The 14,024-nt window shown below is 42.5% G+C and overlaps 1 protein-coding gene across 1 annotated transcript; it reads right to left on the reverse strand.

The window, feature by feature from the left end:
* Positions 1 to 11,802: 11,802 nt before the first annotated feature.
* Positions 11,803 to 12,579, reverse strand: LOC109736833 (non-specific lipid-transfer protein 3). Its single transcript, XM_020296053.4, has 2 exons — positions 12,126 to 12,579; positions 11,803 to 12,001 (listed from the first exon to the last, which is right to left on the reverse strand). Exons 1-2 carry the CDS (start codon positions 12,467 to 12,469, stop codon positions 11,992 to 11,994), a joined length of 354 nt encoding a protein of 117 aa, XP_020151642.1. The 5' UTR covers positions 12,470 to 12,579; the 3' UTR covers positions 11,803 to 11,991.
* Positions 12,580 to 14,024: the final 1,445 nt, after the last annotated feature.

A 14,024-nucleotide genomic window follows, 5' to 3' on the forward strand; every position in this document is an offset into this window, starting at 1 on the left:
CCGAAGTAAAAACCATGGTGTCGTGCCATCTTGAGCAGCACCAGACATGATTCAGTATTATTAACAAAATTTGGTCTCACATATACGAGGAAAAAAGGTATGCGCATGAGCATGCAAGATCGGATGGGCAATAAAATAGCTTCACAAGAGAGTAAAATACTTCACGTGTGAAGACTCAATCTTAGTTGACTTTAGAACCAGTTTTCATCCTAAAAGAGGTCCAGTGAACTACTTATAAGCAATAATAAAAGCGGTCCAGTTCTTTTGGCTGATTTTCAAAGAAACGGGAACGATATCTTTTTGATGATCGTGATTCTCAGGAGACCTACGTGTTGTTACGCAACTTACCTTGGTTTTTTTTAAACCATAACTTACCTTTGCTAAACTCTCCACGCCCCCCCCCCTAATATTCAACCAGGTGGGTCCCCTCCCTTGATTTTCTCCAACCAAAGAAATCTATACATAGATATATGCCCGGGTTGTTACTATCCCTATAAACAGGGATCCTTTGAAACCTCGTAGATCATAGTTCATCCTTCTGCGCCGCCCAAACCAGCAAGACAGAAGGACGGAGCAACCCAGGAATCCAGCAAGACCGAACGACGGAGCCAAACATGAATCCTCTGGTAACTCCCCACGATCTCAGCCGCTGCTATTTTTCGTGCCACGATCTTCCTCCCATTATCTCTTGCTGCGACCCCACTCGTTGTTTGCATATTCATGTAACTCAGCATGTTTTTAAACAAATAAAGTTGGGGGCGTTAGGGGAGGGCGCTAGGATTTGTTTCCTACCAGATTGGCAGTTCATTGATTAATTCCAGGCTAAATCTTAGCGTCTGGTCTTGTCGATGCCAATTAGTGCAGCGGGCGCTTGCCTTCTTTTTTTCCTTCCGCACGAGTTATGGAAGGCATCGATGGCCCATGTTTTAATTCCATACTACTGACCATGATTAGCGCCTAGAGTTGAGGAGACCACGGTTGGATAGTTTTTTATTTTCCAATATTTATTTTATTTCAGATAAGTGCCTTGCAATGGAGATTACCTTAGATGACCGTTCAAACGTAACCAAGCTGAATCACATGATAGTATTTGCACATACATGGAACTCAGCATGCTTGTACCTCATGCAGTAGCGTAGAGCACAATTTTCATGTTGGTATATATAAGCTATATCGTCTGTATGAGTGTTTAAATTGTATACCATGCTGAATCTAATCACACTTGCACATCCATTGAACCCAGGATGCTTCTTTGCCGCCATATGAGGAGTTCATAAACGGATTAAACACGCAGCAAAGGATGTATATCGAGTTCATAGGACAGGGTGGACTTCTCAAGACACCTAGCATCAAAATTAGACGTGTACTCTGCCTGGCCATCGCTAATTCATATGATGCAGAGCAGGATGCCTTTATCATCAATGGGAGACCATGTAGGATCACACTAGAAGATGTAGCGCATATAACAGGCATGCCCTGCCATGGGAAGAAGCACGTCCCTTCAAATCTTGATGATAATATGGAGTTGTGGAAGAAACTGAACGACCGTAATGACACCAAAATAACTTTCAAAGGATTGCTAGCCAAGATGAAAGTCGACAGCACACCAAATTTTGTCAGGCCATTTGTCTTGTACACCATAGGCAAATATGTATGCCGAACAAAAGAGGAGTATGTGGATAAAAAATATATTGGGTTTGTTAGAAACATTGAGACGATAAAGGGCACAAATCTTGGATAGCGTGAAGAATTTTGTAAATGGTGAGGCAATTCTGGAGGGGAATCTCCCACTGCTATAGGTAATTCGTAGTAGTACAATTATCAGTTACCTAACATACATTACATAATGTACGGAAATGTTTGTAAACTGCTTTTGTTGTCATGCAGACATGGTACTACGAGAAGTTCAGAGTGCACCAATTGGACTCTAGCATCTCGTATGAATCAAGGTTAAGGCCGCTGATCCAGAACTGGAGCAAGGAGAAGGCAAAAAAGGTTGACAATATAATCCAGAATAGTTATCTGGGAGTTGGAGAGGTAAAATGTCAGCACATTGCCTAGATTATGTAACATATATATATTCTAAATCATAACGACACTAAACTGCAGCATGTTGAAGACCTGATGAGGCCTTTCATTCCAGCACGAGATGGTACGCTGGCCAAACCGAAGACTGGCGCTCAGGTAAATGAGTTACATCAGGCACAAATATATATTGTAACATTCCAACTAGTATGAAGTTATATGATTCTAACTGTTTCAAAGTCTCAGATTAAGGTACTCGTCAGACGTGTATTGACTGATTTGCAAGAAGTTGCCTCCCTCGTGCGGGAGTCTGGTACAGAACAAACCCATAGGATGTGCACCCTTGAAAAGAAAATGGATGAGTGCCTTAGGCGTACCTGTACAAATGGCAAGCTCACGGAGGACCTCACCAAAGAATTGAAGGTAAGCCTAGAATTATGAGATTAGTATATATAATCGGAAATTTACGTGTACAAGTTTTTTTCTAATTTAGTTTACTATCAAAACACCCCAGACTAACATGTATTTTTTAAAGAAAAAACACGATGGAATATTTCCAGGAGTGGAGGACATACATCTATCTGACATCGGGACACCTTCACACCCAATGGAGGCCTCTGTTGAGAATGCTGAGCAGGCTTCTGACCAGGGGAAACAAAAGGATCTCACGGAGGTCGCTGCTAAGCATGATTGTAAGCAGGGAATAAAAAATGATGACATGGAGCCCCCCATGAAGAACCTTGATGAAGATTTTGACATACGCATGTTAACTTAATTATGAAACAATCATTGTCGTTTCAGAAATAACATTTGATCTTCCACGTACAGGATGAAGCATTCGAAAGAGCTGCTGCAAAAATCAAACAGGATCTCAGTGTTGTTCATAAGCTTTTGAAAGAGGTGTCCAGGGGGCTCCTAGTTTTGATAAGCAAACGCATTCCAAAGCCACCACAAGCCTTGAAGATTTCTAGGTGATGCACATTTCACCTATAGTTGAGCAAGAATCTGCTAAAGGCTAACACGCGGTTTATTTCGTCTGACAGAATCCGTTCAACAGACGGAGTAAGCAGCACTCTGTGAAGGCTACGGGATCGCGAGATCCTGAAGAGCCCCATGCCTTCATAGATGATGACAGCCATGATGAATCCTTTCAAAAGCAGCAACAAGTAAGTGTGGTTGAATTGACGCCACCAAATCATGGGGGCGAAAAGAAAAGGGTGGTATTGCAATTATTTAAGAATGATGAGTATGCTTCGTACGACACTGAGAAGAAGAAAAAAGGAAAAACAAGACTCCATCAGAGTGTACAAATGATTCCGAGGACACGAACAGTAAAAAGAGGAAAATCGGCTCTAGCAACTTAAAAAAGAGGTCAGAAGTTCCTGAAACCCAGAGGGACCAGCTAGACGTGGTTCGACAGGATTTCGTGGCGTCACTGATCAACACTACAAATCGTGAAAAACAAATGGTCTTAGTTGATGACATTGTCGTGCTATCAAAGCATTTGCAATGCCTCACCCATAAAGATGAATCTGAAGATGGCGTATGGTTGGGTGACGAAGTAAGATAGTATTTCACAAATTAGTTTATGAAGTTTCATTTTTGTACAATACAATTAACTTGATTATTGTTGTAGGTGGTTGATGCTGCGATCCAGCTCATGCGTCATGATCAACCAATTGACACAAGGGACGGCCAACTGGTTTACATTGAGAGGGTGGCCGGTGTCGCTAAGCTCGAAAGAGATGGTAGGATAGAGGAGTGCTACGAGGACGCTTTGGCAGGCATTCCTGGAACAACACAAGGCACCACCTACCTGAAACATGATATGGTATTTTATGCTGACGTAGAACAGATTTTTTTATTACTATGCACGTTGATCTAATTATCTGTGCACTCCAGGTTTTCCTACCTACGAATAGTTTAAACACCCACTGGTTCCTTGTGGTTGTAAACCCCAGAAGGAAGGAGATTCAGGTTCTTGATTCACTTTTCCACTGTATGATACCCAGAGAAGTAAATAACGTGGTGAGAATTTCAATATATTTAATTATAAGAAAGGATTTAACATCGTATGTAAGTATTAGTCGTAGGCAACTTCTCAGCCCATTAGGCTTGCAGGTACGTGGGGGATGGAAGCACATCTTAGAGCAGCGATGCGAGTCAATGGGATTGAAAGCAATGCATGGGAAGACATTAACGTGACGCAATGGCCAGTACGGAATATTAATGTGCCAAAATCCGATGAGACGCCAGTCAACAATATTAGCTTTTGTTTTTGTTTTAGATTGTTAATATCTGAAATGCTGATCTAACAACATAAAATGTTGCAGTTCTTGTTGTGCACTGTACATGCTGAAGAACATCGAATTATTTACGGGAGTAAAACTGAGGTTGCAATATGACGAAGTACGTAGAGTAACACCTAAAATTCTGTCATTTTCTGAAACATATGGAACGATACTAACATATCCTCGCATGCAGGCCTACATCAAAAAATTCAGAAGAGAGCTACCTGTTGTGCTTGTCGATTCACCTTACAACAAAATGAAATACAGGACTAGGTTCAAGCAGTACCATGCTAGGCAATCGGATGCAGCTGCGGTTGAAGACGACGAGGATGCAAGCAGTTAGTCCAGCATTGTGGTTCATTCTTACATGTGGAGTGTACACTTGGCCATAAAGCGATAGAGTAGGGTGTGGTTGGGTTTTAGTCCCGAAGAAGGTTTCCTAGCCGTGTTCTTAGTCCATTGCACATGAGTCAAGTTGTAAAACTTCAATAATATTGGTTACTATATTTTGCTTGAAATAAATTTGGTCTCTACGGGATCTCGTAGAAATCTATATTTGCTTTTTACTACCATGTGACAGTAATGGTGCCTGGGGCAACCCTAGAAGAATAATGGATTATGATATGTCTATTTTCATACGAGAGAAAAATTTATTAAAGCATGAGCATAGCCTCACAACAGAAGTCAAAAATACTGCCAGATTCAACACGCAGTCCTAGCTATGTCTCGTAGGCAGGCCGCAAAGCCAAAAAATAGAGCATAGGATAACAAGAGTAACAGCACGTACCATAGGGGGCCTCCGCAGGTGCTGCAACGCTGAATTGAAGCGATCACCTTTAGGAGCACAGTGGTGTGGCCATGGTACATCCATCCTGCCTCAGGGAATCACATAGCATGTTCTGTCATAGCCCTGCAAAACAGAGGAAAATTACTACTTGTACTAACCTTGTCAAATGTGTGCATGTAACAAATGTTGGACATAACTAAACACGGAAGAATGAAATGCAACATATGGAAGAATCGAATGCTCATTCCTTTCTGTCTGCTTTTTGCGAGGACCATTACTCCCCCTTTAACAAGGCTAAAACATCATAATAAGACTTAACAACAATCTTGAAAAGGTGGATATCCCATGTGAATCTAAATTTTCATATAAAGCACATGTCAAGTCTGTTGATCCCAGTCCAGCAATTGCACAAGAAGAAGCGAGCATCATAAATATTGAGCAACACAAGCTATTAATTGTTTATAGTACATTCCAAAATTAATAGCTTATCATCTCTATTGATCTCCAAATCTCACCTATCAGCCAAATTGAAAGAATACACGTTGAATGCAACGATTGAACGTTCGTAGATCAAGCAATCGGGGTTGGACAAATGGGGCTGTCCATCAAGGCCGGCGGCCAGCTTCATCTAGTCCCACAGAACATGATCCATACCCAACCACCTTGCCATCGGACGAAATGCATGGACAGATCAAAGCTGCAGCCATGGCTGAGAAATGATATGTAGAGGACGCAAACAACCAATTGGGGTGTGGGAAACAGGTTGCCTATAACCTTGTGGCTATAGGCACCCGCATGGAGGACTGGGAGGTGGGATGGCGCCGACTCTTCGCCGGCGGCCGCCGCGGGGAGGGCAGTGGGCCTCCTCTCGTGTTCGTTGAAAAGATGGTGCGAGATCGCGAGGGAATTGGGGTGGAGGAAGGGAGGGGCCGCGACGCGCGCCTAGATCCTGCCGGCGACGAGGGAGGGAGGGGCCGCGACGCGCGCCTAGATCCTGCCGGCGACGAGGGAGGGAGGGGCCGCGATGAGTGGCTAGATCCTGCCGGCGAGGATTAAAACCGTAGCGGCGGCGAGGAATAAACCCTAGCGAACGGGATAAATATCGAACCAAAAATAGCCCTGAAATTCGTACCGAGAATACCCTCGAAATATTTGGGAGGGAAAATCATATCAGTTCGAAATATTTTTTTCTCCCGAAAATGCCCCTCGGGGTCTGATATAATACACGTGACATCAGTGTATTGCATCGGATCTGGACCGTCGAATTCGCTCCGACAGACGGTCCATATCGTCCGGATGCACTGTAAAATGACTCCTAAAAAATTACAAATGTGCCATGTTGGTATCAAAGACGTTCATAAAACTTGCTAAAATTTTCAGCAGCAACATGCAGGCAAGAAACTACTCCCTCCGTAAAGAAATATAAAAGCGTTTAGATCACATTCTTATATTTATTTTACAGAGGGAATGTTGATGATATAATTTGGCTGCTAGGTATTTTATGGGCCAAATTAATTTAAATGACTATGGTTAGATTAATGGCTGACACAAATATTTTGCACTTGCTATTTAGTTTTAAATGCAGGCTTGGATCATAGTACAATACATATACTAAAGAGGCAGATCAGGCTAGCAAAGCTATTTACTCCGGACAAATATATGAGGTTTTGCCTGGATTAGGGGCTAGCCAGGAGAAGTATTGGGCATGAGCAAAAGTCATGGACGTGAAGGTGCAACAACACAAGGGAGAATTATTAATCATAATTATCTGGTGTGATAGCGACATGGCCGAAATATTTTATTATTGATCAGGCAAGGAGCGCATATGGCCAGGAGAGGTCGCCATGCAGGTTAGATGGCTAATTCAACACGTCAAGTACTATACATGGTAGTTCAAAGGATGACCTAATTAGATTCTAATCGGTTTAGATTTTGCAATTCTATTCGTATACGCCAAGTACTGCCTTGTATACGTCGAAGTCCAGCGTGCCTTATATATAAGGTCACGGCCGATTGGAAAAGCCCCCAACAATCGATCTATCAACAAATACATTACTTTTTTACGTATGTCTTTTTCTCTATCGTTCTTCTTTGCCAAGCCCTAGCAGCCCTAGGGTTTGGTAATCTTTGCCGTTTTGCGCTGGAAAACGGCCGATTCTCCTCCACGAAAGCGAGGAAATCATTGTTTCTTTGCTCGTAAAGCAATCGTTTGTCGTCACGAAAGCACGACAAATATCCTGGTGTTGTGCGGCGATTTCGCATACCAACACAATTGGCGACTCCGTTGGGGACGGGAAGAAGAAGAGGCGCACGATGAGTACCGAGTCCAGGAACAGGAGCGACATCTACCCGGGGAACGTCATCGCCGTCACACTCGACGATCTATCAGAAGATGATCGCCAGGAGCTTGAAAAAGAGCTTAAGAAAGAGATGGCCGAGCGACTAAAATTGAAGTTGACTGGATACTGCAAGACAAGGATCGGCATCGTCAAGAAGGTACACGTGCCGAACCCTTCAGATTTGATCAACACCGAGATAAAAAAGTCAACCGAAGAAATTTCTCATCTTATTGATGTGTGCGTAGCTACCAAGTATGATTCTGATGTGAAAACTACGACACACACAATTACTCAATCAGTAGCTAATAGAATTGAAGAATTTAAGGAGCAGCTTCACAAAGATCTTGAAAATATTTTACCTAGTCATGTTCGGTCGTTAGTGCTGCAAATCAACGATGATTATTCTGAGAAAAGACCGATTGAGAATAGTGGCTTCATTAACTTTCCTAGTAATATTCATACACCTAGAGCATCAACTAATAACATTGTGCAGCCCCATGTTCCTTTAAATAGCGATCAAGGTGGCCGGAACTATGTGAGCAGTTCGGCTAATAATTTTATGCCTAGCGTAGTTGCTCCTACTGTCTCAACTTTGGTTCCACAAAATCACAACAACAATAACCGAAGTGCTAGTTCTAATTCTAGTTTGCAACAATTTTTTATCCAACTGTAGAATATAGTACACCACCGTTGTTGACTGTTAGTACCGGGATTCCGTGCGGGCCGGTACCCGATTCATATTTTAATGGGTCTCCGTTGCAAGCATCACAAGCTCAAATTTATTTGCCGGAGTTTCCATCACGTGCTAGCGTTCCATCTGCTCCACAAACTAGTTCTCTACAGCCGAATGATAATTTTAAGGATAAGCTTGCTAGTATACTAAGAGAATTCAGTTTAGAACCTAAGAGTAAAGCATGTGCATATCAAAAACCATACCCTGATTACTTCGATTCGATGGCTTATCCTGGCGATTTTAGAATTCCTGACTTTGTTAGGTTTACAGGGGAAGATGGTAGATCCAGTTTCGAGCATATCGGACAATTTTTAGCCCAATGTTGTGATATCGGCACATCGGGTGTTTATAGGATTAAATTATTTCCGTTGTCTTTGTCCGGTATTGCATTTACTTGGTTTACATCGCTTGCTCCTAATTCTATTTCAACATGGGCACAATTGGAGCAAAAATTTCATGAGTACTTTTATAGCGGTGAAACAGAACTTCGGCTTTCAGATTTAACTATGGTTAGGCAGAAATATAATGAGCACGTTCATGATTATATTAGGAGGTTTAGGGATGTCAAAAACCGATGTTTCAGCTTGACCATAGCCGAAAAGGATTTAGCCGATCTTGCCTTTTCGGGTCTTCTCGCTCATATTAAGGATAAACTAGAAGGGCAAGAATTTTTAGATGTTAATCAAGTTTTGCAGAAGGCTTTGGTGCAAGAAAACCAGACTAAAGAGATTAAACAATATAGCCAGTTTGAAGATAATATTGATAATGAGAAGGATAATCATGTAGGTAATGCCTTCGATTATGATAGTAATTCGACTAGTGAAGTTGACGTTAATATATGTGTAGCCGAATGGATTCCAGCGTCAAAGTCAAAGCCCTTTGCATGTTCTGCTTTGAAACCCACACCTGCTAGAAGAGATGAAACTAAATACACTTTTGATGTTAGTAAGTGTGATAGAATTTTTGATATGTTACTGCAAAATAAATTAATTAGAGTGAGAGAGGGTCATGTAATTCCACCTACAGAAGAGTTGGGTAGGAGAGCTTATTGCAAGTGGCACAATTCTTTCTCTCATGCTACTAATGATTGTAACATGCTTCGTCAACAGGTGCAATCGGCCATTAATGAAGGACGATTGACGTTTACAGAAAGTTCTAAGATGAAGCTCGATAGTGACGCTTTTCCTATCAATGTGGTCGTGCTTGAGAGTAAAAAAATGCTTATTCGGTCGGATCAGACCGAATCCGCAAGAAAGAAAAATGTTGTTGATGATAATGCTTGTCCAAGGATAATCAAACAAAAAAATCCAGAAGTAGGAGTTTGGAAAGTCAATGGAAGAAGGAAACAAGCTCCAAGAGCAAAGCCGTCAGTTAGCATGTTGTTGGAAAAGTACACCTCACGCAGGACCAGCAATGTGTTTAGATCTCCTTCTGGACCTGGCGGTCATGAGCAATGGCAAAGAGATTTATATGACCAACAGCCCAATACTGCAATGGAGCCGACATGTTGGGGCTGTGCACCTCCTATGTGCCCACAATTTCCTACATGGGGTATTAATCCTTGGGCGCCATATCCTACAGGGCCAGTTTATTTTCACCCAGGATTGGTTCCACCGAGGCATATGTTCAGACCAAACATGCATGAGAAAAAGGCCTGGTTCGGTGAGGCGGCTAGATCACATGATACAATTGTTGTCCAAAGGAAACGGTCATTGGTACACATTGCAGATGGCGAAGTTCATATAGGTGGTCAAAAGTTTAAGTGGGTGCCGATCAATTGTAAAAGTGATGCAAAAGCACATGATGAAACTGAGCGTGGCTACAACCAGAGTAGTGCAATAAAAGATATTAGTTTACATGATGATTTGGAGTCTTGTGTGCAGACACGTGTAGACAAGAAAATTGTACATACTAGTGAGTTGGTTGATGAATTTACTAGAGACAATGGGAAAATTGAAGCCATAGGTACAGAGGAGAATAGTGATGGTGTGAAGTTGCAGCAAACCGGCCGATGTAATCAGTTTGGAAAGGAAATTAATTTTGGACAGAGCATGCATGCACGGTCAGACAAAGAATTCGTTGTATCCTCAGGTACTAATCAACGGTCTAAATCGGCAAGCTCATATGCTGATTTATTTATGGGAGGTTGTGGCCCAGGAGCGTCCAGAAATTTCAAGTCTAGCACTGATTGGGATTTAGGCAATGTACGCGGCCAGAAATTTAAAGCTAGTAATGCACATGATCACCAGAGAGGTGTTTCGGCCAGAGATAAAATATTTGCCATAAAAGCAGAAGTACGTCAGTACATGCCGAGAGACTCGGGGGTAACGGAATTAAGTCAGCTGCACCAGAGACTAACAAGACCTCGGTGGTGTCCAACGGGACTCACACACACTCAGAAACTGCGTGTCCAGCGACTACGAGCATTTGAAATGAAGGAAGAGATAGCCGGGAAGAAGCGATTATTCGATCCAGAAAAATCAATGATGCTGAAGACGACATGCAGAGGAGAAGTTGCCAAAGGCTCCCAATGGAAAATATTAAAAAAACTACTATTCTAGCATGACCAAGCAGGCTTGAGGTAATGTGGCCGGTATATTATTCCAAGTATCGTCCTAAGCAAATTTGGCCGACATATTATTTCAAATATCGCCCTAAAGAAAAATAATTTCCCAATATGCTCTTTGGACATTGAGCAATTATATAGCCGGTAAAGTTAACGACATCATTCTCAGGTATTATAATAGTGTTTTTAGTCAATGCAATTGTACCAAAAACAGGGGGGCATGTGTTGATGATATAATTTGGCTACTAGGTATTTTATGGGCCAAATTAATTTAAATGACTATGGTTAGATTAATGGCTAACGCAAATATTTTGCACTTGCTATTTAGTTTTAAATGCAGGCTTGGATCATAGTACAATACATATACTAAAGAGGCAGATCAGGCTAGCAAAGCTATTTACTCCGCACAAATATATGAAGTTTTGCCTGGATTAGGGGCTAGCCAGGAGAAGTATTGGGCATGAGCAAAAGTCATGGACGTGAAGGTGCAACAACACAAGGGAGAATTATTAATCATAATTATCTGGTGTGATAGCGACGTGGCTGAAATATTTTATTATTGATAAGGCAAGGAGCGCATATGGCCACGAGAGGTCGCCATGCAGGTTAGATGGCTAATTCAACACGTCAAGTACTATACATGGTAGTCTAAAGGATGACCTGATTAGATTCTAATGGGTTTAGATTTTGCAATTCTATTCGTATACGCCAAGTACTGCCTTGTATACGTCGAAGTCCAGCGTGCCTTATATATAAGATCACGGCCGATTGGAAAAGCCCCCAACAATCGATCTATCAACAAATACATTATTTTTTTACGTATGTCTTTTTCTGTATCGTTCTTCTCTGCCGAGCCCTAGCAGCCCTAGGGTTTGGTAATCTTTGCCGTTTTGCGCTGAAAAGCGGCCGGTTCTCCTCCACAAAAGCGAGGAAATCATTGTTGCTTTGCTCGTAAAGCAATCGTTCGTCGTCACGAAAGCACGACAAATATCCTGGTGTTGTGCGGCGATTTCGCGTGCCAACAGAGAATAGTTTATAATGATTATGGATAACAGCGAATGTGATAAAACTTAATTGCTCAACACATTATTTTATTGATGATTCGATCAGTAATTTGCTCGATCTGTAACAAGGGCAACAAATGGAGGTCGAACACATGCAGAAAACAACAACGAACACACGCAGAGAGCAGCAACCGTAGACACCGAGTCGGCCAGCCAGCCTGCTGTATGATGATGCTGGTAGATAACTTAGTGAAGGCTGCAAACGCACAGACACAAAACTCAACGATTAGTCTTACTGTTTATACTTACTAATTAAGATTAAATGGCCAATGAGTACTTAGAATATAATCTTTCAAGTTAGGAGTGGAGGATGTACGTACGTGTCGCAGTTGACGTTGTTGTTGATGGGGAAAGAGACGGAGACGCCGCACTCGCCGGGGATGTTGGCGGCGTTGCCCATGCTGATGCCCTTGAACGACCCCGCCAGGTTCTTGAGGCAGCGGCACGCCGCCTGCCGGTCGGCCGAGGTGGACGCCTTGCCATTCAGGGTCCTCACCCCGCTGCAGCACCCCGCCGAGGGTGACGACGCTTGCCCCGTCGCGTAGGACATGCACGGCGCGATGGCGGACGTCACGTCGCCGCAGGTCACCGCCCCGGACGCCATCTCCGCCACCGCCAGTGCCGCGAGCACGGCGAACACGGCTAGCAGTGCCACGCGAGCCATCGAGGATCTAGTGCTCCGGCTTGCTTGCTAGCAACTTTGGAGCTAGGAAGGAGCCGAGAGTTTTAGAAAGGTAGCTTGATTAGCTTGTGTGGTGGTGGAGATGGAAATCCATGGCCATGGAGCGGGGGTATAAATAGCCAGCGAGCGAGAGAGATGGCAAGAAGGAATGATAGGTGTTCTTGCAGCATTGCACTGCAGGGTGGCGGACGGTGGTGCGTGCATGCACGTGTCCATGCACGTAGTACGTCGTACGTAGCTAGTGGGGCATGCATATATGATGATGCAAAAGCTTCTGCATGCAAATAATTTCGATGTGATTTTCTTCTTGTGAACACGTATGGAGTCCGTGTGCGAGCTAGAACAGTGTAGTGTACGGATCTGCAAGAAGGGCCAGTGGTATAAGTAGGTGAACCGTCATTGTCAAACACAAACACAAAAAAGGAGATGGACATGAACATGATATGGAGTAAATTCAGAGTACGGTCGATATATCCAACTACCATGCCATGCATTGTTAAAAGAAAAGTTAGGAGTTATGACTAATGAAGTAGTATTAATTTCCACCGGCATATCTACTGATCAGGCGGTGCAGAGTGATCAATGCCAGCAACATGTGGTGCTTTATTTCTTAACTCCAACCAAGCGGAGTGTATATCAAGCATATACTCCTACGGCAGAATATCATTTGAAAACGAACACTAAGAAAACTTCGTGGAAACCATCTTTAAAAGTTTTGAAAAAATATGAAAAAAAAATAGATGGGATGTTAGAGGGTGATGTTCTACCAAAAAGATAAAACGCCAATTTTCAGAGGCAAAATACCCTATTTTTTGAATCTCAGCCATCCCCCAAAAAAAGTCTTCACAAACTAGTCAAGGCTGGGGGGTTATGGCCCCTGCAGCATTGGACATAGCTCCGCAGTGTTCTATTGCTATGCAAAATTCCAGGTTGCAAAACATTACGGGATGCGAGCTACGGAAAATCAAATTCAGCAGTGAATAGGGACGTTACTTATGACACTATTCAATGTTGATTTTGTTATTTTTATAGCTCACATCCAGTAATATGTTTGAACTTGGAATTCCACATGTCAATAGGACGTTACCCTCTCCCTTTTTTTTTAGATTTTTCCGAAACATCAAACCATCATTTTCGCATGGTTTAATTTTCATCAGTTTTCACCAAATGTTAGTTTTCATGAGAATATCACATGAAAACCAACATTCAATGAAAACTCCGTAGAAACCACCTTTGAAAGTTTTGACAAAATCTAAACAAATGGGATGTTAAGAGGGTGATGTTCTATTGATATGCGAAATTTCAAGTTGAAAAACATTTGTAGTTAAGTCATGTTTTTCTTTTAATTATACTAGCAAAAAAGCCCGTGCATTGCAACGGGAAAGAAAATAACACACGCTCTTAACCCAATAATCATGACTCAAGACCTTAATAGGCCCGCATCTTTTAGTTTCACATGGCATCACATTTGTGTTGCCGGCAGTAACCTCGGTGCTCACACAATGAAAACGTGTTTGAATGTGGTCAGTCCTAAGGT

This window comes from Aegilops tauschii, chromosome 2 (genome assembly GCF_002575655.3).
Source record: "Aegilops tauschii subsp. strangulata cultivar AL8/78 chromosome 2, Aet v6.0, whole genome shotgun sequence".
NCBI lineage: Eukaryota > Viridiplantae > Streptophyta > Magnoliopsida > Poales > Poaceae > Aegilops > Aegilops tauschii.